This window comes from Dermacentor andersoni, chromosome 10 (assembly GCF_023375885.2).
Source record: "Dermacentor andersoni chromosome 10, qqDerAnde1_hic_scaffold, whole genome shotgun sequence".
NCBI lineage: Eukaryota > Metazoa > Arthropoda > Arachnida > Ixodida > Ixodidae > Dermacentor > Dermacentor andersoni.
In genome coordinates this window covers 45113184-45140715 of record NC_092823.1, presented here as the reverse complement: position 1 = coordinate 45140715, position 27532 = coordinate 45113184, and the positions used below count along the sequence as shown (strand labels likewise).

The 27532-nt window shown below is 43.8% G+C and overlaps 1 protein-coding gene across 1 annotated transcript; it reads left to right on the top strand.

Moving 5' to 3' along the window:
- On the top strand, nucleotides 1-26320 carry LOC126543111 (venom metalloproteinase BumaMPs1-like). Its single transcript, XM_050190255.3, has 14 exons — nucleotides 1-253; nucleotides 4618-4790; nucleotides 5428-5517; nucleotides 9459-9585; nucleotides 13591-13644; nucleotides 13729-13847; nucleotides 14039-14110; nucleotides 14194-14327; nucleotides 14412-14461; nucleotides 16600-16708; nucleotides 18145-18297; nucleotides 19617-19767; nucleotides 23803-23922; nucleotides 26221-26320. Exons 1-14 carry the CDS (start codon nucleotides 160-162, stop codon nucleotides 26284-26286), a joined length of 1512 nt encoding a protein of 503 aa, XP_050046212.1. The 5' UTR covers nucleotides 1-159; the 3' UTR covers nucleotides 26287-26320.
- The last annotated feature ends 1212 nt before the right edge of the window (nucleotides 26321-27532 follow it).

Here is a 27532-nt window from a genome sequence, read left to right as displayed (position 1 = left end):
GAAATGCTGACGTCGCAGTCTGCCCAGTCCGTAAAGCATATTGCCATCCGCCAACCGTAGGACATTACCTAAAGTCAGCGGGCGCAGCTTAGTCGAATGCTGTCTAGTTAATTCCATGCTTAACATTCTAAGAAACATCGGGCTGGTGCGTTACATATTATGCTAAAGATGATGACAAAAACCTTATTTCATCAGCTCTTCTGCTTGCTTGCTTCCTTGTCCTCCGTTTCGCAAGTGACGTACTGTGCCAAAAGTAAGTTCAATCATCGTATGAAATCTTTTTCCCCAAATTATGTGATGTAACTAAAGTATATTAAAGGGCATTTGCAAAGGTTTCAGTGTCCCTATGTGGACCTTGTGTAGCGCTCAGGATAACGGTATTCCACATTTCCTGCTTGATGTTAACAGCACTAATAGCTGAAACGGGTTTTGGAGCGTCAGCAGTTATCGGCTCATTCCAATAACGGTTTCGGTTGGCGATGGTGTCCGCCGCCGCCGCCTCCCCTGCTGGTGCCCGGTGTCCATGGCAGTTATCGTTGGAAAAAAAAATAGTTCCAGACGCGATCGCTGCTTGAAAGTCACCTACTCTACCGCTGTTAAATAACTTAACGCTGAGCCGCGCCACCGCTTACAAGCTTGCAGCCGGAAAAATGCCCTATAAACGCGTCCCAGCGCGCGAGGAGACACGCGATGTGAATTGTGCGCCGCCCAGCGTCGATACGTGCACATTTTGAATTGCCGTTGCATATTATTACACCACCTAGAACGCCACGTAGCGCACGTGCAGGTAGCGGTACAAGGCAGTTAAAGAAGGTTTAGGAGGTTGTTTAAGGCGATGTATGCAAGAGTGCTAGAGAAATATATATACTGTACTTTATATATCAAGCTGGCAAGGGTGAATATGTGACCGCCACGTTTATTTATTATTTATTTATTACAAATACCTACAGCGCCCGAGTTGGGCATTATCGTAGGGGGGTTAATTACAAACATAACGGTCAACTTCGCAAACAACGGAATCATATCATCTGGGGTGGTATTAAACATACAATCATCGTAATTAGTAAAGGAAGACAACACATCCAATACTACATTCAATACGTTTCAAAGAGGTTGCCGATAAATCTGGATCATCACCCTCATTGCAGTCGTATTGTGCCACTTGTCAAATCAAGCTGGCTAGGTGACTACGCCACCGCCGTGTTTAAAAGGAGATGCCAATAAATCGGCAACATCATAAGCATCGTATCATGCCACGTGCCTTGAGATGAGAGATGCACCCCGCCTGGCGTGTATACATGCGCACTCTGTCTCGCAGTTGCATAATATTACACCAGGTGGCGCGCCACGTTTCAAAGGCAAAGCCATTAGGTCATCATCGTCATCTTTAGCACAGCGTTGGGCCATTTGACACGCGATGTGGCATGCGCGCTGCGTAGCGACGATACGTGCAAATTTTCCGTTGCAGCTTCGGTATATTCCACCAGGTGTCCAGACATGTAGCAGTTGCATGTAGCAGTTGCATGCTGTATGTAGCTGGACCTGGTTAACGGCTAGGCGACAATTTGCCACTGCCCCGTTACGAAGGGGATGCCAATAAACCTTTATTAGCATCAGTAACAGCAACGTACCGTGCCACGGATCCAGGAAGGTGACATGCGCGCCACGTTGTCTGGATACCCGTGCTTACTCTTCGGTACACGTTATTGTGCCTACTCGAAAGGCACGAACCGCTGCTGAAGAAATGAATCCGAGAGCCATGCGTACGGCAGCAACCAGACAATATCGGGCTCAGCAGAGTGCTGTGCATAGAGCAGGACAAGCCGCTGCACAAGCCGCAGTTCGTCGTCGACATCAGATGGACAGTTCAGATTGTCCTCGTGAAAACGACGCAAAGAGACGTCTTTTTTATTGCGATAAAGGCTTGCCCTTAACGCATTAATTCTTGATGTGCATATGTGTATTATATGTGTGATGTGAGGCCTGTGTTGTGTATGAATTGGAGCATTGTATTGTGGAATGTGTTATCGTGTATCGAGCGGTGATAGGTGGTTGTGACGCCGCAATGGAGGCCGGCTTGCAGTAGGAGACACGAGCCTTCCGATTGTCAGTCTGGAACACGTCCATAATGCATTGTAGGCGTCTGCCTCCATCACAGTAGTATGTACACGTAGCACCCAGTAGTAAACATGATCAGTGCTATGTTGAGGTCACAACCTCCTAAGAACAACTTCCTCCGCCATAGTAAGGTGAAGGGGTGGGAGCAGGCACACGGTGGGATAACAGTGCGTGTCCGGCCGGAGAAAATATTTACGGGCTCGGAGTAATTTAGGAGCTGAGGTGGGAGAGGAATAGACGGAAGATCTGGATTAGGAGGGCAGTGCGCCTGCTGGTCAGCCGCATTGTTGTGAGGGTTCGCAGCGGGGCCTTGAATCCAGTGTACCTTAACGCAAGTATCCGTTTTACTATTCATTGTGTGTATCGTTTCGCAGATTTGCGTCGCCTTCTAAACGTTCTTGAATTCTTGAATGGCCGCTAAAAATCATTGAAGGTATGTAATATTTTTATTATAGTCAGCTTAGATGTGGTTTCTTGCACAGCGTCGTAGATGGCTTGAAGTTCCCCTACTTTAGCGCTGGCTTCCGTAGATAACTAATGCTGGGGACCACTGACGAAATTATGCCTAGTACTGAGGAATGATGTGCTCCCGTCCTGTGGTAGGATAGCAGCATCCGTATACACTTTACAGGTGTTAGCGCATGATGTATCGATGACATGGTGTTATTCTATAATACCTGTTGTATCGCTGCGTTGTAACTTCATTGGCTCATTATTTGGGATGGGGGTGAATTCCCAGGGAGCCATTGGATAGGGCTGATTGTCAATCCGGGAGCCACGTTAAAGATGAGCATGCAACGCAATGACAGCGGGAACAAGTTTCTTTTATTGCGATAACAACTACATGGACACTACAAGCGCATTTCTTCCGTCGGCGTCGCCGTGAGGTTCCATAAAGTCCGAGGGAGATCATACCCTCGAAACTCGCCGTATGCACTGTGCGCGAGTGAAAGCGTGCGACGGGACCGGTGATAACGGCTCAATCTCGCCCGTGCGAAAGGGAGGAAAGCGTAGAGGAAGAGCGCCGTCTTCTCTCGCGTGCGATGCGCACAATGTTGCGCCTGGCACGCGAGAGACAATAGCGACAATAGCGTTCTCACAGCTATTGTCGCCAGTCATCGAGTGGGATGTATTAATGTTTGCTGTGCGCGCTGACACCGTGCTTGTTAATTTATTCCGCAAACGAATGTTTACAATATGGTACGGTCGATGAAAGTACAATCCTTATTTAGGATGGCTGCCTGCTAATTTGCTATCGCAATATATGCTTCGCCTTTCCAGCGAATCTGCGGTCTGTTTTATTTCACGTGCTTTTTCACGTTGCAAAATTAGCTCTGCAATTCGGTTAAGCTGGGCATGGTCCTGTAAGCTTGGTATTGAAATGTTGCAGGCTAACGCTGTGACTGTGTGCATACTATCGCGGTTACTTGTCTCCAACTGTGCCAAGCGTGCCAAAGCGAGCCATTGAAATTGTGCCTGATATAAAATTTCGTGGCTGCAAGGCGCCTCGCGCTGAGCGATAACTGTAGCTGTTAGCGCTTGAGAAGTGGTCATCCTAAACAAAGGATGAACAAATCACTAACGATGGACTCATGCTAATATCTCTAGGTGGAGAGCGGCGGGTTGAGAAAGTGGTGGCAAATGTCGTCGTTCCTGACGGTTTCATGTCGCTTTTACTTTAATAGAAGATAATATTCTTCACAAAGTGAACCTTGTGTACATAAATAAACAATTGTGAAGTAGTCGGTTTTCTAGCTTTCACTAATATTTATAGTGCACACGATTGAGCCTAAATGTCGAATTTCTCAGTTGTCCTTAATCTGCGATCGCATTAAAAAGATAACAGTATAGAAGAGCACGTGTCACTATATTCAAAGAAGCGGCTAACAATGCAAAGTTGGTGGTGTTTAAATATATCTAACATATTTTCAATTCTTGCACCACGTTGAAATCGAAGTACGTGACGCAAGCACCTTTATGAAGAACCGATCCCTGTCGCGATCCAGGAATGTGTGTAGCATGCTTGGGAGGTGGTTATTTAGGACACTACGCTGCGCTATGTGTTATGGGTGCCGCTTCTCTTGCCACTGTGCTTCACCCGCACGCGAGAGCCAACGACGCTTTTTCGAGAGCCATGTTATAAAGCACCATTTCGGAACTTCGCGGAGCGTCAGCGTTTACCTCTGGTATGGGACGCTGCTACAAAAGGCTCAATGTCTCAAAGCACGAAGGAAGAATGTCAGGACTCCCCAATTACCAGCGCGCAACCATGTAGTACCGCAGTGAGGCAACGCACAGTACCACTGGCAGTAATGATACCTCCATGTGGTCGTTACCACTCCGTTATGGTTAACCAGGTTAGACAGAAGTTGTGGTCGAACGGGTTAAACAGAAAATCGTTAGACATACAGTTACAAGATGTCGCGGTTTCTTTCCATAGAATTATAAACGTAACAAAATGACCTACTTTGACTTATACATTTGCTTTGTTCCTTTCAGTTCCTGCTGAGGAGACACTTGTCTTCCCGAAACTTCTTGAGAGCCGTAACGACAAAGGGACAAAGGTTCTCAAGATAAACGATGCTCTCACACTGAACTTGGAAAAGAGTTCCGTCATTAGCGATGAGTTTTTACTCCGGACCTATCAAGGACATGTTATGCAGCACACTTACGTAAGCCGCGAAAAATGCATTTTTATGCTTTGAGGAATTTAGTGAAACGATTTTTACTTTTCTGTCAGGCTGGTTGTGCCGTTTTAGTAAAATGTCCTGTTGTTGGTCTTCAGACACCTTAGCTTCAACTGAGAATAAACACAGAGCGTCGTTTGACGTTCTAGTCAGAAATATATTCGCTAAAGATCAGGCTGAATTAATGTTTATAAAAACACATATTAGGCTCCTTCAACATGTTCAATAAAAGACAGTTCAGCCCGATAATCTCAGAAGACACCTAGTTAAGCATTAGGTCAAATTTCTTGTGGCAGCTCTCTTGTTGGGCTACGTACTTCCAATAGCTACTTTCTCTCCATTAGGCTTGTCTGATACACCACGTCAGGATGTGTGCGACTTTCGTTATTATTGGCAGATTGCAGCTGAACTCTCACGATAGCTTTTCAAGTTAATGTTCAAGTGAGCTGAGAAATTTGCATGTCTTGTGTGAATCCTCTGCTGAAGTCCCAGTAACGAATATTGTGTGTCAGAGAACAGTTAAATGCATTCAAGAATGGTACTTGTATTTTATTGCTTTCGCAAGGCAGTCATGAATGAAATGATGCCACAAGGTAAGATTCCTTAACTTTATGTATTACAGCTCGACGGACAAGCACTGGAAGAGGACCTGTATCATGACCCACATCGTTTCGCATCCGTATTTGTGTCCGAAGAAAATGGATTAGAAGTGGTACGATGCATGCTGCATAATTTCATTTGTGTTAAGTGTAGGCATACCACTGTCATAATTATCGTACTTTGAGTGATTTTATGACCAGCCGCCTGAGCAGCAGAACCAAACAACTCACGAAAATAATCTGCGGAATCTGACTACGAGACAATACACGCCGTTGTGCTAGCTTGTGACTGAGTAGATTTATAGGTTCTCTGTGTGCTTACGCAACCTAATTGTTGTGCAGGGGAGATATTCTGTAGGAGCCCACCTAGTGGACTGTCCATTTAGGCCACTGCTAATTGGCCGGGGCCGCTCGTCTCCTCCTTGCTTGTACAGCTGCATCCAATCAGCAATGGCTGAAATGGACAGTCCACTAGGTAGACTCTTGTAGAAAACCCCCCCTCCCTCGGGGTGTGCCGTGATTCCGTCATCTCAATTGCATTCCATGCATACTTGGCTTCGTTTCTTGAACCGTATGTTCACAAAATGAAGTAGGGAAACTGAAGTTTGCCTGAAGTTTAGGTAAGCGTTGTCTAGTGATATGTAGTCGTCGAATAGCGTGAGAAATGACAAGGCAATTTAGGCAATTTTGCATTCAAAGTCGAGCTGAAAATATCAGTTTCGTAATGAGTTATATACACCAACTATTTTCAGTAAGTAGCTAGCTCAGTGTCCTCAAAATTTTCTGAATTTTCGCACGCCTACGTCATATTTCAGAAGAAAGCATAGATATTTACTCCCTTTGTTGCCTTTTAACGTACTCTGGTTGAAAGAATTGTGACGTCACATTTTGGCGAAATTTATTGATGTACGTGAAATATGGTCTCGCAAGAACATAATATAAAGGTTACCATACGTTCAGTGAACCGCAACTCTACTTGTCCAAAATGTTATGTTTCGTGTTCGAAATGTTGATGTGGGTATGGACCACATCGGAAAGTAAAGTAAACTTAGGAGTGACAGATTTCAAGAAAAGACTGCCTAACAATAATTTAGTGGCTAACACTATCCCATTGGCAATTACAATTATTTAAATGAACTCTAAGAGACTTCTGCTCGAAAACATATCTTAGCGCCTATAGAATTAGGGCATTTTCTATGAAAACGGCAGAACACTGAGTTTCGGTGTGCTTCCTGTCGTAACTTTCGCACTGAGTTCTCACAAGAAAAAATATAGTCAGCGCGCTTTATCCACGTATCCTTGCTGGTGTTCCATTTCCATCAATACCTTTTTTTTGCTTGCGTTTTATGCAAGATTCAATTTTTGTAGTTGTCTCCTACATAACACACCGCATAGTTGTGTACAAACAATAAAACGTTAGTTTGGGCTAGGGGTTCATTCTTTATTTAAACAGGGAGCAGAGACAAAAAATGAAGACCGAGAAAAGGTAACGCAACCAGGATGGGTGTATACAAGCGCTCCACGTGACAGCACAATGACTCTCATATTTTAAACTGTCGCAACACACAGGGTGGAACTCAAGGAGAAAGCACGGAAGCACGTTTGAACACCACTGTGTTACGCAACGTTAAAAATTATTTTAAGCGTTTTATTCGCCTCTTCTAACTTTCACATCTGCCAGAAGGCGTCAGTAGTTCAGATTATAGCTTTGAAAGTTTGCTTATTCGGTTCCGACCCACACATTTTTGTTTATACCCTCGTTTGGAAAGCCAGTCTCCAAATGCCCTGAGCCTCCACACTGAACAAAACGAGAACAATGTGAAAGCCGGAGCCAACGTTTCAACATGTGCATTTGTATTTTTCAAGGCGACATGTTACCTCCACATTGTAATACCGAAGTCGCTGTTTTCTTGATATGAATACAGCATCAAAGGCATCAGAATGCTGTATTTATCATATTTCAAAACAATGTACTCAATTTTCATGCAAATGTAGCGCGGCCTTTCACAAAGGAACAAGAACATTTTGTCAATTCAGACTCACCTCAACATGAAAGGGCATTTCCCGAGTGGCAGTGAAGCAAGAGTAGAAAGTGTACAACTGGTCGCTCTTCGAGAAGTTCCCTCAGAGAGAGAGAGAGAGAGAATCTTTACTAGAACGTTAAATTCGACTTCTGAACTAAAGAGCTGGTGGAATGAAAAATGAAATTCGCTGGCTCATGCTGGAATCACTCCGTACATAATATCCTTGGTATGTGAACACCAGGAATGACTTTAGTCCTATATTGCTTATAAGTGAGGGGGCAGGGACATATAAGATCTGGTGGTTTCTTATGGGATTTTAGAGGGCAGCGTACTGTACCTCAGCACAGACGTTCAGGCAACTACCCATAAGCGCATTGACATTGGGGTTTAATAGTGATGGCGCACCGAGCTCGCCGGCCCTGCTTCACCCTTTACACTCGGATACTGGGGGTAAATATGTCACGTGCACTGTTCCTATTGGACCCTTGCGATAAGGTGTAATTCGGATATTTCTCACGGAAGCTTGTAGCTTGTGACGTCAGGAAAATTATGGGACGCCAGGAAAACAATACTCAGGTAAAACTCTCGCGTGATCCTCGACTTTTGACGCGCTCTCTGACATGTGAAAGTAAGACAACCTTTTTTATTATTTGGCCTTGTCATTGCGCAGCACATTCGAGCCCTCGCATGGTAGAGAAGCTTGCGTCGCAGGTCGGGGAACGTCGCACGCGTTTTGCGACTGAAGCACGACAGTCATTATACAGTAAAGCGAAGTGTTGTTAAAAGGCTGTGTCAACCATGGGGGAGAGGAAAACTTCCGAAGTTCAAATTTTCCCTAAAGTAAGCACAACATAAAATTGCAACAGAAAGAGAATAACAGGGAACTTTCTGTATCATATATTTTTACTTGTAACACACACCTTAGTGTAGAAATCTCGGCTCGAAAGCGAGCCGAAACCGATATTTTGGTTGGTCTGTCTTGTTTTTTTTTTCAGGAAATACATATGATGTATCAGCTCAAAAATTACTGCTGTGAAAATTTCCGCGATACACCGGTGAAAAAAAATACGATAGAGAGGTATTTAGTACTTTAAAATCGTGTTATTTAGCTGAACGTATGTCACAAGAAGCCAACAAACAGTTCGTTGGCTTCTCATAACTAATAATGACCACTTGCTAGAGATCTGCGTAAGTTCTGTGGTGTCTATGAGCTCTCTAAGAATGACATAGAGGACTAGATCATTGAGACTGACTGTGAAATATATGCTGAGGTCAGACGGACGTGAATCTTCTTGGTAGGCAACAGATACAACCAATACGCCTGTGTGCTTAAATTTAGCTAGAGGTTAAACTCTTGTTGTCGAAATTAATACGAAGCTCGTGACCATGGCGTTTCTCATAGCACGGGTATTGCTTTGGAATATTGAGACCAATCAATTAATTTTTAAAATATAATTTTTCTGATCACACTTTTATATAGGTAATAATCACGCGTCGCAATAACTGTGTACTTAGGTAACTATAAACTACCGCCAATGTGAAACGCGTAAAGCGAACGCCTTGCAATGCCTTAGTATTTAAATGCATTTGCGATGCATTTAAATATGAAACGTTTAACCCTTGCTTATAAGCAGTCACACAATATTTCTTTTAGCTACGATATATTCTAGGCAATGATGCTGTCAGAGTTCTTTCATACTATTTCAATCATTTTTGTGCCTGTGTTCTTGCTAGCTGGTTCTCTAACTTTTCTGGTTGTTCACCAAAGGGTACAGTTGTGGTTAGTAATATTTTACAATGGGCATTGAGCACGCCAAAAGTGCTGTATAAATGTTAATATGTAGGAACCATATCTAGTGGAAATTTCTGTACAATAAACAGCTATTCAAACACCGGATCATGGTGTCAAGTATTATTTGTGCAAAAATTATTCATTGTCCCCATAGAAATTGGTAAGCTACCGTTGTTATGTGTAATCGCTACAAACTAGAAACAAGCTAATGCAGCTGATTCTCCTTGAATTCTATTAGGAGGGTGTACTCGGTCCTAAGTTTGCCATAAAGCCACTCAAGGGTCAAGGAAGATCGGCAGGAGTAGGGGATGTGCCACATGTTATCTACAAGATTGAAGACCATGAAGGAGTCTTCGCGAGAACAGGTGATGCTTGTAAAGAAAGTCTGTGTTCGTACATTGTGAATTGATTAAGAAATGCTACAGAGATGAATATCTCACCTGTAAATTGTTATCAACTTCGAATGGTTTTGCAACGTAATTCTTGGAGACAAGTGGCTCGAGGTGATAGGTTAGCCGTTGATTTGATAATATATGGCAGATGCACTGGCTCCGTCAGCTCCTATTCATTTGTGTACAGTGCCTGATGACCGTAATTCTACCCCAACGTTGAAAGTTTCTCGACCTAGTCTTATCCGTAAGAAACGTATCTATCAAAAGTTACACATTCGGAAGCCTCATAACTAGCTGATGGTCTTGTGTAAAATATTCAACAAAGGAATTTCCAACACAATCATGACAGCAATTGAGTTAAATCGATTGGGTGAATACGTTGACTTAGGAGTCTACAGCAGTGACAACATGAGTGCCATTGTTCAGGTAATTATAAATTAAGCGTAATTCAACTTGCCCTCTATAGAGCTTTCAGACATTATAAAAAGAGCCCTGTATTTAGTGAAGGCAGCCGTAGTCATAATGCACTTCGTACTTGGACAATGGAGGAGTGCTGTCTTGCTTATTTTGACACAGCATTGCATCAGAAGCTCCAAAAGTCACATATTGCCGAAATATTCAAATTTGTCAACGATTGCCAATTATACGCCCGAAAAATGATAGCGGCTTTAACGATCGGGTTGGCGACGCACTTGCGGCTTTTCGAGAGTGTTTGGAACCTTTGGTTTTAACGTAAGAGTAGCTTGTAGAAGGTGTCATGAAGTTTTTCACTGAAAGCTTAGCATCCGGGGAAATCACTTATGCTGGAAGTGTGTGTCACGTAGTCAAAGTCATTGGTGTCATACAAATCACGCATTTTAAGGCTGTTAATCTTTCGGCACAACCCCTGTTACAGTGAATGTCGACGTTAATACGAATAGTTTTTAAGCAATGATCTGTCACGCCACATTACCACCGCAGCGACACATGTAAAAGGACTATGGGAAGTCATGTTATCCTAGTGTGCGTCCTACTATGCACGCTGTGCCACCTAGTGGTGCTGCCGTGAAGTGCGCGCGTGGAGCATGAGTATATCTTTATAGAAGGTTATCGGAGTATGTATGACGCAGGTTTGATTGCGCCCAGCAAAGAATAATATTTTGTGATATTGTGACGTGGGAAAAAGCGCAAGTGCTGTTAATGAACGCAGGTAAGAACACCGAGGGCTCAAGCCGACATCGTAAAACATTTCGACCGAAGCGCTAGCAGCAACAACACATGTTTCGTCCTTATCGTTTTTAGTTTGCCCATCTTAGCCTGCCTTATCATGACACTACCCCGCCAGAATGGAGCACTGTCCGGTATCAAGCTAACGTTACTCAGGAACACCTCGCACGCAGGGCTTCAAGGGGGTGTCATGAGCAACATCGGTTCTTCGTTGTACTTAGTGGGTCGGAATTCCCGGGAGCAATTGCGCAAGAAACATCTGAAAGCTGTCGTAGGATTCGGTAGGGACCCCAATAATGCGATAGAAGATTTTCTGATAAGCCAACAAGACGAGGTGCTGACCATAAGAGTACGAAGGAGGCCAGGTAAAAACTTGACGGCCCTGTGATGCCTATTACAATGGGACTTCTCGGAAACTAGGGATGCCGTGAGGTGAGCACGAACAGTCAGACGAGCCTGTGCTGCCATTGTAATTGTATCGCGAGCGTCCTTGGAAGGCGACTGTGTTCCACGGGGAAGTATGGTTTCCAGGGGCAAGGATGTGGCTACTCGATGTTCATTAGAGCACGAGCGGAGATTATTGTCGATGACCTCGGACAAGTGACGTCCGCGATCGGCGAGGAGCTGCCATTGAGCGCAGTGTTGTAGGATGCCGTTGTGCAGGAGAAACTCTACGATGTCTGTAGGGCAACCAGCGTGCAGGGCTCGCATAATGGCGTAGCGTATTCAGTCACAACAGCAATCTATTTGTTGCCGGTAATTGGCATCGGGAAAGGGCCGAACAGGTTGGAACCCACGCGAAGGAAGGGTTCGGTGGGAATATTGATGGGTTGTAGACGCCCTGTTGAAGGCATGGGAGGGAGCTTCCGGTGTTGGCGCAGGTCACAAGCAGTAAGGTACCGGCAGAAAAAGCTGTAAAGTTCGGGCCAGAAAAAAAGAGTGACCCCGCACTCTCGGCACCTCATGCACTCATTGAAGCAAAGTGCACTGAAGGTGCCCCAAACAGCAAGCATGGGTTCAGTGCCATCAGGACGCAAGTTCCGTCTAGAGAATAGAGAGTAGGCGAAGGGAAGGATCAGGAATTGCTGAGCCCAAACGATACCTTATGGTCCGCAGAACTTGCTCACAGCACTGCTTGTCGGCAATGTGAAGAAAGTTGGAGACGGATAGGGCGCAGCGGTCGGAGTCACTGGCTGCGGCTTCCGGAGGGTCAACGTGATGGCAGCAGAAGCAGCTAGCGTCCTGATGTAAACTTTCAGATCTTTACACAATGGTGTATAGATAGATAGATGAATGGATAAATTCCAAACGGGTGAAGTAGGCAAATCATGATAATTGCATTAAAACCAATAAGGTCATCGGTGGTGCACTATCGGCCCCTTAAGAAGTGAAACCAGAAAAGCGACTAACATATAAAAGTTAAACATGTACATAAATATGTCCCATGTGCAATAGGTGTCTATCCCACCCTATTATCATGCGGCGTGTGGTACACTGGACAGGCAGTTTGGTGCTTAGATATTGGCATGCGCGACCATGCTAGCAGTGTATACCGAGAACATGAGAGTCACTTTGCCACTCACTGTCTCACGTGCGGAGGCAAACCACAATTCGATAAGCGCACCATGATGACCAAATTTAAGTTCCATTGAATAATGGTGATACCAGAACCAACAAGAATTTAAGGAGTGCAGGATCGGCGCGTAAATGTGCCGTCAATCCACGTTTCTTGGAAGATGACATATACGAATACATACATACATACATACATACATACATACATACATACATACATACATACATACATACATACATACATGCACGCATGCGTACATACATACATATATGCATGCATGCACGCATGCGTACATACATACATACATACATACATACATACATACATACATACATAAATATGTACATATGTACATACGTACATACATACATACATACATACGTGCATACATAGGGACCGAGGTTAGATACACTACAATGCCTGAATCAGCAAGCGAGACCTGAGAACCGTTCGCACTGTGGAGAGGGGTCGAAGAACTCGTTTTTATTCTTCAATTTCCTTCTATCCTCACAGCACAAGATGAGGATGCCATATATATATATATATATATATATATATATATATATATATGCCATGTATACGATCACGCTGTTTGGTATAAAGTTGCTTTGGAAGCCAGTGTTCGTGGACGCCCTGTCGTGTCTCCGGTATTATTACCTGCTTGAAGCCTACAATTCTGGAGACAGCTTTGGAAATCTAATTGGCCCAATGATTTCACCGCAATGCTTCGACATGCATGTAACGCGACAGTTAGCGCTTATGACAAATCTAGTACGAAAGCCGATTCTAAGGCTGGCACACGGAACCAGCCAGGTAGGGGCAGCGTCATCCTATGACTCAACTTTCCGGTGGGGATCACAAGGTGACGTGATATTACAGACGCTGCTGCAGTTTATTGTTTACGAAGGTATTGTTAGGTCGGTAGGTATAGAGCTTTCAGGCAGCAAATTTTTAGGCACCCATCGTGATCAAATTTCATAAGTTCTCACACAAAGCTCACGAATTCTCACACAAAGCGCCACTGATTGATGATCTACTGCTTGCTAGAGGTAAGAGTGCTCAGTGTTAATACACTTGATGGCTAGAGGGCTACGCTTTTGAAGAATGCCGCTGTAATGTATAAATACCGACTCATTTATGAAACTCACTGAAACAAAGCTTTTATATTTTGAGTCCTGATGTTGATGTTATTTTAGATGGCACTGAGCAAGAAAGAGCGAAGACCAACATCTCTGAACGGCAGAATCAAAGTAAGTTTGAAAGGACTGCTTTGCTTTAAAAAGTTCTTGCGCTTTTGCACTCTTGTAATTATTGAACACGTGTTTGTTTTCAAGATAGCGCCAGACCAGGTATAATATATCCAGAATTATTGATCATCGTGGACAGCACACTCAGGGCGCAATTCAGTACGGAATTCACGTTGCTGAAATATTTAATCATCACTTTAAACTCCGTAAGTCGTTTTCTTGTCTTCCGGTAGATTCAGAATACCATTACTGCAAAACAATCAAGCTGACAGTTAAACTCTGTAGCAGGACATTGCCATTCACAGGGCATATCACAGATTTTGAGAACAGTCTGTACGATAATCACGTGGAAAGTTTTGATTCAATCAGTGCTTTTTAATACATTCCTTATTTTCAGGTGAATGTACGTTACCTGACTGTATCAGATCCAGCAGTGAGAATCAAGTTTCGTGCTATGGAAGTTCTTACTGTAAGAGGCACCGTTATGCAGTTTCCTGTCTTTCTTTTTTTACATTAGTACCGTCCCCATGCATCGGTGGTTTTCCTTTGCAGCCAGCTGCAGAGACTTTCCTGACCCGTTCTGGAAATTATGTTCAAGGTATTCGTTCACTTCAAGGCCTGCGAGACTATGTTCACGGGAACCCTGACAAATATGGAATTTACGACGGCGTTTACCTCGTAACCGGGTAAGGAACATACTCGAAAATGCACGATGTTTGACTCTTGATTTCGAGCTCAGTGCTCACATTGCCTTTCGTAACTTTTCGCAGGCTTGACATGGCAGAGTACACCTATCATGGCTGGAACGGGAACCTGCTCGGTACGGGTGTTTGCGTACACAGGGGATATTCTGCAACTACGTGCAGACCTCGCAACAAATCAGCATACCTCAAATCATGCTCTACATGAGCGTTTGTGAAGTTTCGTTAGGTAACAATCAGAGCTACTGAAGGCTGTCTAGTTTTGTCCCACACACTTAAAACGGTTGAACCCTTTGGGGTGCATATTTGTCTCAGAACAATAATCGTCATCTTCCTTGCTTGCGTTTCCTTTCTTAAAAACTCGGCGCTCGCTACTTTCTTCTCGAGAATGCTGTGTCACACTGATAACGCGCAAGTGGTTCGTGAGTGAGAAGTACCGGGCTCGCAGCGTTAAAGAAAGGAAACGTGGGCAAGACATCTGACGAATATTGTTGTTAGACAAGATAAGCCCAGAAGGGTGTAATTCTTTTAAGAGTGCAGTTTGATGAATGCGGCTACACTCTAAAAACAGTTGCACTCTTTGGAGTGTATATTTGCCACACAACAATAATCGTCATCTGTCTTGTCCGCATTTTCTTTCTTTAACGCGGCGAGCCCGGTACATTCCAGTAACGAACGGCATGCGCGTTATCAGCGTGACATAGCATTCCCGACAGGAAAGTAACCAGCGCATCGTTTTCAAGAAAGAAAATGAGGGCAAGACAGATGGCGATTATCGTTGCGTGTCAAGTATACACTCGAAAGGGCGTAAACTTTTCTTAAGTGTACACGCTTAGCAAAGGTACACCTTTTGGGGTGTATATCTGCGACACAACAGTAATCGTCATCTGCCTTGCTTGCATTTCCTTTCTTGAAAAGTCGCACCCGCTACTTTCCTGTCGGCAATGCTATGTCAGGCTGATAACGCGCATGGCGTTTGGTACTGGGAAATACCGGGCTCGCAGCGTTAAAGAAAGCATATGCGGACAAGACAGATGACCTTTATAGTTGTGTTGCAAGATACAATTCAAAGGGTGTAGTTTTGGAGCGTAGAGATTCACCGCATAATCCCCCCCAAAAAGAGAAGGGTATGTTTTTCAAAAGCGCGAAGGTCGGCTTACTTATTCGCATCCTATTCAGTGCAATGAGTCTTCGCATTTTAAGGGTGGTGACTCTCTGTCAATTATGGCCAGGGAAAATGTCAGTCTAACATTTTGGTTTTACAAAAAAAAAATGTGTAGAGATGCCGTGCTTTTAATTCCGGTACCCGCAAATAAGAATCGAGAATCAGGTTTTCTCAAAGACCGTTTAGAAGCAGAGCAGAGACACACCAAAATACAGCGTTGCTCTGTGGAGCTGGAGACTGCGGTTCAATGACGGATGCGGCGGCCGCAGTTCGCTGGAGGTTAAATGCGGTTGCACGGTAATTTAGGTGCACGGTAAAGAAGCCTACGCGATCAAAATAATGCGGAGAACACCACTATGGCGTGCCTCATAATCACATAGTGCCTTTAGCTTGTAAAGCCCGAAATTTTAAATTGATTTACCACATGAAAGATGCGGGTATGCAATTTGTCGGTTGGTGACAAATCCTTTCGTAACAGCAGCAACAGTATACGTACGTCCAATGGGAAATAATGCAACCAAGTGTAGAATTATAAATGGTCAATTTCCCCTCAAGAGCCGAGTAAAAAATTACATTTCAAATAAATGGCGCTTACTATCATTACGATGGCTATGGTGGTAATTATAGGGAGAAATATAATGCTAATGTATATGACGGTAAAATTTTCATGTTTGCATGATGAAAATCATTTTTCTGCACGTTAGCTAACAGTAGATGTGTAATAAATTAATTTCTAAGGAATCAATTTGGCATATGCGCACTATTTCTGCATGATTGCCTTAGGGATATTATTGTTAATATTCATTAAACACATATACTTGTAATCTTGGGATCTGGATCAGTATAGAGGGCAAAACGTGAACACGTGAAATTCTACCTAGGACATCTTTGTACAAAAATAATTTGTTTAAAGATATATTAGGTGTCATTTAAGTGTAAGAAGAGACCTCCTTCTGTATATACTTATCATATAGATACCCCAATTTATTTCGTGAAATAACTGATTCTTATACTGATTGTATCAACTATATTTGCACATTATACTGATGGTATTTTGCCAGCGAAAAAGCTATTCAACACTGTTTTGCGCAGGCTATGCATATATTGGGGGTATCTGTAGCTGGCAGAAAGTCGGCTATGGTGAAGACGCTGTCGGAACGTTCAAAGGCATCCGTATACTGGCCCATGAGTTTGGACACTTGTAAGACTTCATTCATTTATGCTTTTACTTTTCATTAAAATAAGTAATAATGTTGTAAGCTTTTGCGTACCCTTCTGATATATCGCTTGATGAACATTTATCTGTTTGCTTAACATGACAGGCTCTCAGTCTCTACTCTCGGCAATTCCTCATATCCTTAACGTTCGCGTAATTGCTGTTGACATTTCACGAAAGAAAATTGTAAAGCTTGCCATGTAGGTTTTACGTTAATGCTCATCGAAATTCCGGAACCAGATAAACCTGCAGAAGCGTGAGAGAGCGAAAGATGATATACATCGGTGACATTACCACATGCTATATCGCTGAGTGTTAGGCAGAGTTTATTTCAGAGGAGAATATTTATTTTTAAATTACATACAAGAGGAAGGCGAATACTGTTAACAAGAAGAAAATATATGTATGCACGAGCTGCCTGCTTTCCTGCACCACTTTTTTAGCCAATTCACCAGAGCGGACGCTTGACACTGCCTTACGTAGATCAATCAACCAAACGCTCGCGTACAACACAAACACCAGAATAAACAGCGCCTTGCCGTTCATTTTGCAGTGAACCTTTGAGCGTAACCACGTGTCGATTGTACAATGATGCATTGCGAAGCAGTGATAAATATTAAAAAAAAAAAAAACTGATATTGAACTCACTTTTCAATAGCGTCCGTCGGTCAGGCAACGCAATGCTCGCTTGGGAAAAGGAAAGGCAGGCCAAGTAAATGATCCAACAAAACAACGCCGTTATGTTATACTTCTCCCTCTCCGCGTAAACTGCAAGTGGGGACAGCGCGCTGTGCTGCCGCTCGTGGGTTCATTGGCAAAGAAGGTTTCGTTTTAGAAAGAAAACGTTTCCCTTGGTTGCAATGAACCTCGCTTTCACAATGCAACAGCCCAGTGAACCAAACAATAGGCCGTCATCATAGGCGTGCTTTCCTCGTTCCCAACGCCAAGCTCCTCTTGGAGATTCTTTCCGCATCCGCCACGTCTCGTAGCAAGTGCGCGCGAGACTAGTAGCGCGCAAAAAACGTGTAAATGCGGTAAAAACGTTTGAAGCACGTTCTCTCACGTGATAGCTTTGTTGGTTTTTGAAAGTTTAAACACTATGTTTTGCGGAAGCCCTGTATCGCGTTTCTCGGCCGCACTGGCTGAACGGTTGCGGAGACGGTTCATCGTTGAAGTCTGCTGTGGGTCTCATGTCTTGTCGGTTTAGCAGTGCTTCGCGTAGAGCAATTGCCCCAGTGCGACGCGTAAGCATTTTCCTGTATTTATTTCAATGAACGTTCCAAATATTCTGGATTTACTAGCATTTTGTTACAAATGCGTAGCAAGTTTATGGAATCAGAAAGAACCAATTGAAGTCCTCCTTGCTTGTTTGAGTTCCCAGGTGGCGTTCTTCATTCGGCACTCTTTTTCGTGTCACGTAGGCTTGGATGCCCCCACGATGGCACTTCGAGCGGCTACTATACTTCGGTGAGCTGCCCCTGGAATGACGGATTCCTCATGAGCTACATGGAAGCGGACAGCAGAAGCATGAAGTTTTCCCACTGTTGCAATCAAATGATTTCTTTGCTAGTATGGTAGGTCCACGGTTTTGTGCGAGCATGAACCTGTAAAAAAATATTGCAGAATTTACTTGAAGCAGTTTATCTGATTGAATTATTGATTATTGATTATTGATTGATCTACAGCGGCTCCACAGCCACTGTAGTCCTCCATAAAGAAAGCAACAAAATCCCTATAAAGAAAGGCGTCAGGCAGGGAGATACGATCTCTCCAATGCTATTCACAGCATGTTTACAGGAGGTATTCAGAGACCTGGATTGGGAAGAATTGGGGATAAGAGTAAATGGAGAATACCTTAGTAACTTGCGCTTCGCTGATGATATTGCCTTGCTTAGTAACTCAGGGGACCAACTGCAATGCATGCTCACTGACCTGGAGAGGCAGGGCAGAAGGGTGGGACTAAAAATTAATCTGCAAAAAACTAAAGTAATGTTTAACAGTCTGGGAAGGGAACAGCAGTTTACGATAGGTAGCGAGGCACTGGAAGTGGTAAGGGAATACATCTACTTAGGACAGGTAGTGACTGCTGATCCGGATCATGAGAATGAAATAATGAGAAGAATAAGAATTGGCTGGGGTGCGTTTGGCAGGCATTCTGAGATCATGAACAGCAGGTTGCCATTATCCCTCAAGAGAAAAGTTTATAACAGCTGTGTCTTACCAGTACTCACGTACGGGGCAGAAACCTGGAGGCTTACGAAAAGGGTTCTACTTAAATTGAGGAGGACGCAACGAGCTATGGAAAGAAGAATGATAGGTGTAACATTAAGGGATAAGAAAAGAGCAGATTGGGTGAGGGAACAAACGCGCGTTAATGACATCTTAGTTGAAATCAAGAAAAAGAAATGGGCATGGGCAGGACATGTAATGAGGAGGGAAGATAACCGATGGTCATTAAGGGTTACGGACTGGATTCCGAGGGAAGGGAAGCGTAGCAGGGGGCGACAGAAAGGTAGGTGGGCAGATGAGATTAGGAAGTTTGGAGGGTCAACATGGCCACAATTAGTACATGACCGGGGCAGTTGGAGAAGTATGGGAGAGGCCTTTGCCCGGCAGTGGGCGTAACCAGGCTGATGATGATGATGATGATGTGATCGAACGCAAAAAAATTGCGGAGTAATAAATTCTATGACGAAATCATAGATTCCACAATTGTGGATTCCACAAGTGTGCTTTGTGCAATTGTTCTTTCTGTGCACTTTAAACAGTTCGCCAAGAACATACAAGGTAAAGTGTCGACATTCAAGTTAGTTTTAGCAAGAATTTTTTATATGATTGGTTCGCTTGATCAATTTGTCGCATCTTTGCTTTTCCAACACTACGTTCAATACAGGTCCGAACGTGGCAAATGCCTGCTGACGAACAGCGCGAAGAGGAAAATAAAGAAGAAGTATTATGTGAAGTTCTTTGTTGGAAACATACTGACGAGAGACCAGATATGCAAGCTCTCTTTTCCCAATGTCGCGGAAACCCGTTTCATGAAGGTTTGTCCTGTTGTAATTTTTATTCATCAAACAATGAAAATAATAAAAATGTCTTTATATGTCGCATTAGGATATACGTAAGGTGTATTACGTCACTTCGCTTGAGATTTGATCTAGTTGCAAGGATCGCACATTTGTTTAAAAGGCATACTGAAAAAATAAGAAGATATGTTGCCGTCAGGCACAGCTCGAGACAATCTGAAACCTTTTTATCAGCTCTAACGCTTCATCTTCGAACGAAACTGCCAACATTTTATTTTATTAAACGTCATCTTTTTTATTCAGCGGAAACCTAGCGTGAGGCTGTATTATCAAAGGTTGTTCACAGATAGCGCGCTACGCAAGACGTTTTTGAAGTTCTCTGATTGGCAATCCTCAAATGGGGAATTGAAAGCACTAATTCATGGAATAAATAACGTTTAGAACCTGAATCAGGCAACTAATTGTCAAACTGAAATAATTCGTCCTTATGAAAAGGAAATGCTGAAAACAGTGGACATACGTTCACGTTATTTTGCACACAGAAATCGAGACATTGGTCTTGAGCAGACGATTGACGAATTGGTATCAATTTCACAGCAAGTGAAACCCATGACCAAGCAATATAAAAACTCAGTGTAAGTAAAGGCGAAGCAAAACGCAGGTTTTTAAAGCATCAGCACATTTGGGCGACAATTTGTATGAGATAGTTCAAGAAATTTTGAAAGGAGTAATGCTGCCACTAATGAACTCCGCAAATAACTTTGTTGAAATTCAGTTTTGTCATCGCTGGGCAATGTGGTGCATTAGGACAAGCGACACTCGTGCGGTCTCAGGTAATGGGGTTGCTATAACTTGACACCGTGATAACTGCAGATAACATTGGTATGAGGTACGTGTCAACGTAACCTTCAAGCTAACAAAAACAATAAGATAGAAATATACACACAAACGGTCAAACAGGGACATACGCGTACATGCTGCAACGTGGGGGAAGATCCAAGAAAACGAGTGCTTTTAAAAATAGAACTTAATATTCTCTGCAAAATGAGGCATATGTCTTCTGGAGAAAGAATCTGTAGGCGAATTAGCACAATTTATTAGAATGGCAATATATTCACCCAGTATACCCCCCGTGCTGGGTAGCGAACCCGACGTTCATCTCGTTGACATCCCTGCCTTTGCTCTCCTTTATTTTTCTCTCTCTCTCTCTCCAACTTTCAAAAGCACTACCTTTCAGTGTTGATGGGAGCGTTACCTGGTCAGTGATTGAGATATAGAAGATACGCCTGCAATTATCTGAAAGAAAGCAGGAAAAAACATAGGTTGTTGCAAACGTAGGTGACTGTACTAGATAACGTAATGAAAAGGAGAAAGTTTGACCGCTAAACATCCAGCAAAACCTGACCGGCTCAAGAAGGCTATGTGAATCTTCGTTGCCACCCCATTTTTCAGAGGTGCCATTAGAAGTTTTTGTGATCACAATCTTCACTAGTAGCAGAATAACGCTGGGGCATTAGCCCTAGCATTGACAGAAGTGAGCCTGTTGTGCGTATGACCATCTGGAATAGGACGACTACTAAGTGCTGCGTGAAGCCGAGGCACTGGTGTGAGACCAGTGATGGTAGATGACGTCTCATATATACAACGTTGTTGTGGCTCGGGGTGGTGTTAGGCGGTGGAACCCATCAAGCTCTTTGATGTATACGTCCGGGAGTATGAATAAACGAAAATTGTTTATTTCAGCTTACTAAGGCAGGCTCGAGATGGATAAGGAAGCCCACTCCGCGCAGGAGTGAATTGAACGCCTGAGCCCCATCAGGGCCCGTTAACGCCCTCGTCGCATTGGACCAAATGTCTCCGCTTTTAATACAGTCTTCTTCCCTAGGAGACATGACTAGGGAATCACATGACTGTATCTCGGCCGATAATAATTATTGAATCGCTCGCAAAATCCCTCCCGTGATGTCGTCGCACCGTTCCGCCGGACTTCGCCTCCTATGTCACACTTTGGCCCCGCATCTGGCGCAAGCGTGTAGTAATCTGGAAATCCTGGGTCAACGCTGTTCCCGCGGTATTCTTCGACGTTGGCCCCCTTCATCTATGAGTTCAGCTTCTCAGGGTCAGGTTGAAGTAGAGTGATCTTCGCGCTAATCACCGCTTCTACGGAGGGCGGCGGCTATTGTCGCTTTGAAGTGAGTCCCTTTGTTTGTGCGCCAAAGTCTATGTCGGGCCCCATCGTCTACTGGGCGCGCGCGCTCAGGACAGGACGGCCTCGTGGGAAACGTCCAAGGAACAATGTTAAAGCAATATCCCCCCCCCCCCCAGCCCCTATGCACACTTAGCTAAACCATGTAGGCACAGTGTTTATATTATGTATTTATTAATTTAAAATACTCTCAGTGTCTCATGGCGTTACAGATAGTAGTGGTTACGCTTTAAACAATGTTAGATACAGCAGTCTGAAAAGAGGAATGATGTGGATTTATTTCGACTGGGGTGAGGGGACGGTTCCATTCGGATGATGTCTTTGGCAGGAATGAATTGAAGGAATGGTTTCTACGGCAACTTGGCAAGTGTATCTTGACGTTGTGTTCGATTCGTGCTGATATGTAAGCGGGTGATGTAAAAGGTCGTTTTTTGATTTTGGGTTAGTATAGTAAATTTTTTCAAGCAGTGATAACCGGGCGAGTTTCCTTGCTGATGGTCGGTGTAGTAGGTGAAAGGTAGTTTGGTGGCAGATATAGTGGCAATGTGGGAATAATTGAATAGAGTGAAACGAGCAGACAGCTTTTGAATGGCTTCAAGTCAGTATATTGGCTGTGGTTCAGAGAGATACCAAATTGACGAAGCATACTCAAGTTTAGATCTTAGAATTGTTTTTTACAATGTGTGAGCCCGCCGTGGTTGCCCAGTGGCTATGGTGTTGGACTGCTTAGCACGAGGTCGCGGGATCGAATCCCGGCCACGGCGGCCGCATTTCGCCTCCAGCGAAATGCGAAAACACCCGTGTGCTTAGATTTAGGTGCACGTTAAAGAACCCCAGGTGGTCGAAATTTCCGGAGTCCTCCACTATGGCGTGCCTCAATCAGGAAGTGGTTTTGGCGCGTAAAATCTCAGAATATCAAGAAAATTTTTTTACAATATAAATTTGAGGGAAAAGGGCGTGCGTGAAAATGAGAAGACACGCAAGAGCGTGTCGCGGCTCAAACCCAGACGGTTCCAATGCGTCTACGACTATGCGATGGCGCAGGCTTGTCGATTCACTACGCGCAATCGTACTCTTACCTCTCCGTAGTTTGAGAGAGAAAGAAGTGGCGCCGCGCGGATTAAAGCAAACTGAAAAGCCACGTGGGATATTATTGAAGATAATTTTTGTTTTTAGCGCGAGGATCCACGACCAAGTGCTGGATTCGCGACCAAACGTGAACCATTCATGGCGAGTTTAATCCAGTTTTCTGCGAGGACTATCCGACCGTTTCTTTGGGCCGATACCGAAGGCAGCATAGTCCAAAAACATGTGCTGTTCGCGAGCGTATGCTTTACTGGGTATACGCCGCCCTTTATTGGGCTTATTTTGCGCTAACTTTGGTGTGGGCCACCGATCATGTGCCACTGGGACCTCTGGGTATATGCTCCTTGGGCAAAAAGGGTATGTGCCGCTGGTTACGTGTTACTCTTCAATGAATCTCTTTGAGGCCAACTTGGCTCACTGGGAATAAGAGCTACATACAATGACATGCGATGTACTCCGCATTGGATTGCAACACGTCGCAACAGGATTTACCGGTAACTGCAGTACAAATGAATGATTCCTAACAACTATTCTCTACCAGGCAAGCATGCTTCGCATTGCGTATGTATATGTCAACGGAAATTCAGCCAGCCTAGCTTTAGTTAGGAAATTGCGAACGTTAACTCACGGCAGGCCGCATTCAGTCAAACATTTTCTTAATAGGTGACTGCCGCGCCGCCGCAAAAAACAAAACACCTCAAGTTACTTTGACACCGCAGAATCGATACCAAAGAGTGAAATCTCTGTTCTTGTATTTTCAGGACTACCACGGCAACGAGAACTGCATGGCAAGGTGTTTCATGCCTAAGTCAATTTATGGCTATGACACTTACTTGCCAACATTCCTGCCAGACAACTCTCCTTGCAAGGAAAACAACGGGGTATGGTCACAGTTACATTTGGAGCTCTGATGTGTGACTTTGCAGCTGTAGATAACATAGAAGGGTAAAAATGAAACTGAAAAAAAAAACGTGCACAAACAATCGACAATGACTGCCAATCAGAGCGAATACCTGAACGCTTCAGAACGCTATTTGCTTTATTAACAACATGGTGCCCGGGACGACATATATTTCATACAAGGAAGACATTTAGGTAGCGTTTGGATTTTATTGCGGAATTCTGTGGAGAAAAGAGCCGTGGCGCAGCATACCTCTAGCATCATTATAGCTAAATATCATGTGCGTCTGAATAAGCTGTGACTTCCGGTTTTAGACCACGACCGCAACCTGAATGCAGTTGAGTCAGTGCGTTTCTTAGAACCTGCATTGAGCAACCTACGGCGGTGAACCACCGTCCACAAAAAGGGGCGAAAGAACCAAAGAGAGAGAGAGAGAGAGAGAATAAAGAACTTTATTATATGAATGTAGCTTTGGAGAGCTGTCTTCATACCAGTATGCCTTGAGCTCGGGCCGCCTCCTGGGCCCTTGCGATCAGCCGTTGCTGATCATCGAGGTTGGAGCTGGCCAAGCTTCTTTCAAAGAAAACTATTCAGTTTAACACACTTGTGACGTAGCATGCGAAAATTGAGTGCCGGTCGTACAGGCTATTTCCTCAGAGAATAGCCACTACAACATAATGTCCACATGCATGCTCCCTTTCATGAGGATTGAGGAGGCCTCGTATATTTGGCGTGAACGCTGGCCTCGGTAACACTGGAATACCCTACACTGATATAACCAAACTTGACAACAGTATCAGAAGCAGTGAGCCGCTAGGTGACTTGCACCTGACTTCCCATTTCTACAAACATGACAGGCATTCGCCACCAATTAACGAAACGTTTTTAGACTAGAACCACGGTAAAATAATATCACTTTTTTTTCCAGCGCTCTTTAGGTAATTCTATGCGAAAGCCCATATTACCTCAAATAATTTATTCTTTTGCCGCACATCATCCATCCCCTGCTGCGATTCCTACGCTAATGGAAACGAATCGTCACATTTATTCTCACAAGTAACAGCAGGAATATATGACGTGGAGAATATTTTTGGTTGAATAATTTACCACAAAGCCCGTATTTCACTATACTGTTCAAACCTTGCTCATGCGTAGTCCATAGCAGGGCGACCACCTCCCGCGCATTCAGTTTTCCCCCAGCCACGACAAATACTTTCCGCGCTTCCTGTAACACCGTGAAGGAGGGATAGAACTAGTGATTAGCTATCATCACTAATGTCCTTCATTAATTGACCCATTATACTTTAGCATCACATCCTGCCTTACTTTCTTATTTTTGCGTCAAAATGTGAACACAGTTCTGCGTTTACATGACTCGGAGCTGTAGGAAAACGTTCTAAGCGATTCGGTTAACTCTGTGACGAGGAAAAAAGGCCCCAGTTAATTTTCTCCAGACGCATTATATCCGCCCACTCGAGGCTTTGTGTACAACATAGCCTCTCTCAATCGTTCAATTCTCTGCTAGAGCAAGCTTCTCTGAGTAGGCTTCTAAGCATTTTTTTCTCAGTACACACGAAAAACGTGTCAGAAAGATTTCGAACATTTGTATTTCCATTGATATGTTTGCTGTAAGGACATCGCCCATACCCAAGGGAGTCATAGTAAAGAGCAAGCATGTTACATGTGTACTTGAGTGTTCTTACATATTTTACTCTGGTGAACACTTCCTAAATGTTGCAGTAGAATGATCTTACCTAAAGGTATTCTTTTAATGACCGTGGGCATGTAGAGAGAACAAGTCATATGACCTACTCATGACATCTCCGAAGTTTATATGCAAACAGCTTGGAGCGAATATTCATGTGTATATGTTAAGATTGCTTGTGTTAATAAATGTGTTATTGGAATGGCAAATGCGTCATAAAATTGTGTGATCAATGTGTTATTTAAGTAGCTGAACGCTTTCGCACCTCTTCCGTAAGATGGAAGCAATATTTCCCTGAGTGTCTGCTCGCATCGCTTCCATATATGCGCAAACTGGCTCCTTCCTAGACAGGTCTTTCTGTGTTTTATTATGTATATTTCTGTTTAAACTGTCGTTTTCTATTTAAATTATGGTTAACCGCAGGTGAATGGCTTTCGGGAAAATGTTTACACAATGACAAGCGCATTAAAGAGTGGATTATTCTAGAACACAATAGAAGAACATGCTACATTGAACTCACTGCTATATCGTCGTGAAATATACCCAACTCGTTATTCTTTTAAACATTTTCAGACTATATGCAGAAACGGCGACTGCGTCCGACAGAAGCTGAGGCGTTACCAATACCGACCATACTAATTATTGTATCATTAAAGGAATTTATTCCCTTGAATTTGCTTTCTCTTGACAACAATGCCTGATTCGTGTCAGATGGTCCAAAGCCGGTGCACCCTGTATGGCGTAGTCTATTTTCAAGGGCTGCCTTTTAATAAATGTTTCTAAATGTTACGATTTGTACCGATTATTGACACACTACTGAACTGCACGTTCATATAGGATATATTAGGTACTAACGTTAGACACATATTCAGAGGTTATTTTTAGACACACAACAGTATCAAAGCAGGATCAAAACACATTCGATCAATGATAAGAATCAAAATTAATCACACGACCTAGCAGCGTTCTTGCCATATGGCTGACCTCGAGACCTAAGTTTTATCACCTGGTCGTCAGTTACTAACAGAGCAAACCTAAAGAAAAAACATATGCCTTCATCATATAAATGGAAAAGTAACTAGATAGAAACTTTATGTAAATCAGAATCTGGAATCCCACCTCAAACTAAATGCGTTTGCTTGTTATCAGACGAAAATGTCTAATTGCGCCACTTCATGCTCGCCTATCATCATTATCAAAACGGTTGCCTAAACGACGATAATCAGTTCAGCTGTATCTGTAGTCTCGGTGATGGTGCTAGCAGTTAGCAGGAAGCGGGAACGCTGGTGACAAAATGCGGGCAGCCGAAGTGTGAGACAGTGCAACCTTGAGTGCATGACGACGAGTGAGGGCAATGATGCGACGATGACGATTACGTTACGATGGTGGCATGACAGTGGAGTGAATAAAGTGAAGACGGCGTGTTAACGATGCAATAACCACAGGGAATGTCTAGCTGAAATGACGTTGAATTAATGACTGCAACGGACCTGACTAGCTACGATAGTATAACCAGTATAACCATGGTGGAATGACTATGATGTGACGACGGCGAGATAGATGACGGCAGTGGAATGAGGACATTGGAATGACGATGAAACTACCCTGACAGCATGAGGATGACTGCGTGATGGCGGCGCAATGATGAGGGTGGCGTGACAATAATTGAATGACGACAATGTTATGGCAACGACGGCATCTCGAGAATAGGATGACGATGGTGGAATGACGACGATGGCGTGGCAGCAATGATATGGCGATATTGGGACAACAATTCTTGAAAGATTACGATAGTATGAGGACGGCGGCATGATGACACAGGGGTGTCGAAGCTGGAATTACGATGATGGGACTGCCTAGGCGGTATCTCGACACGCGACTGGTG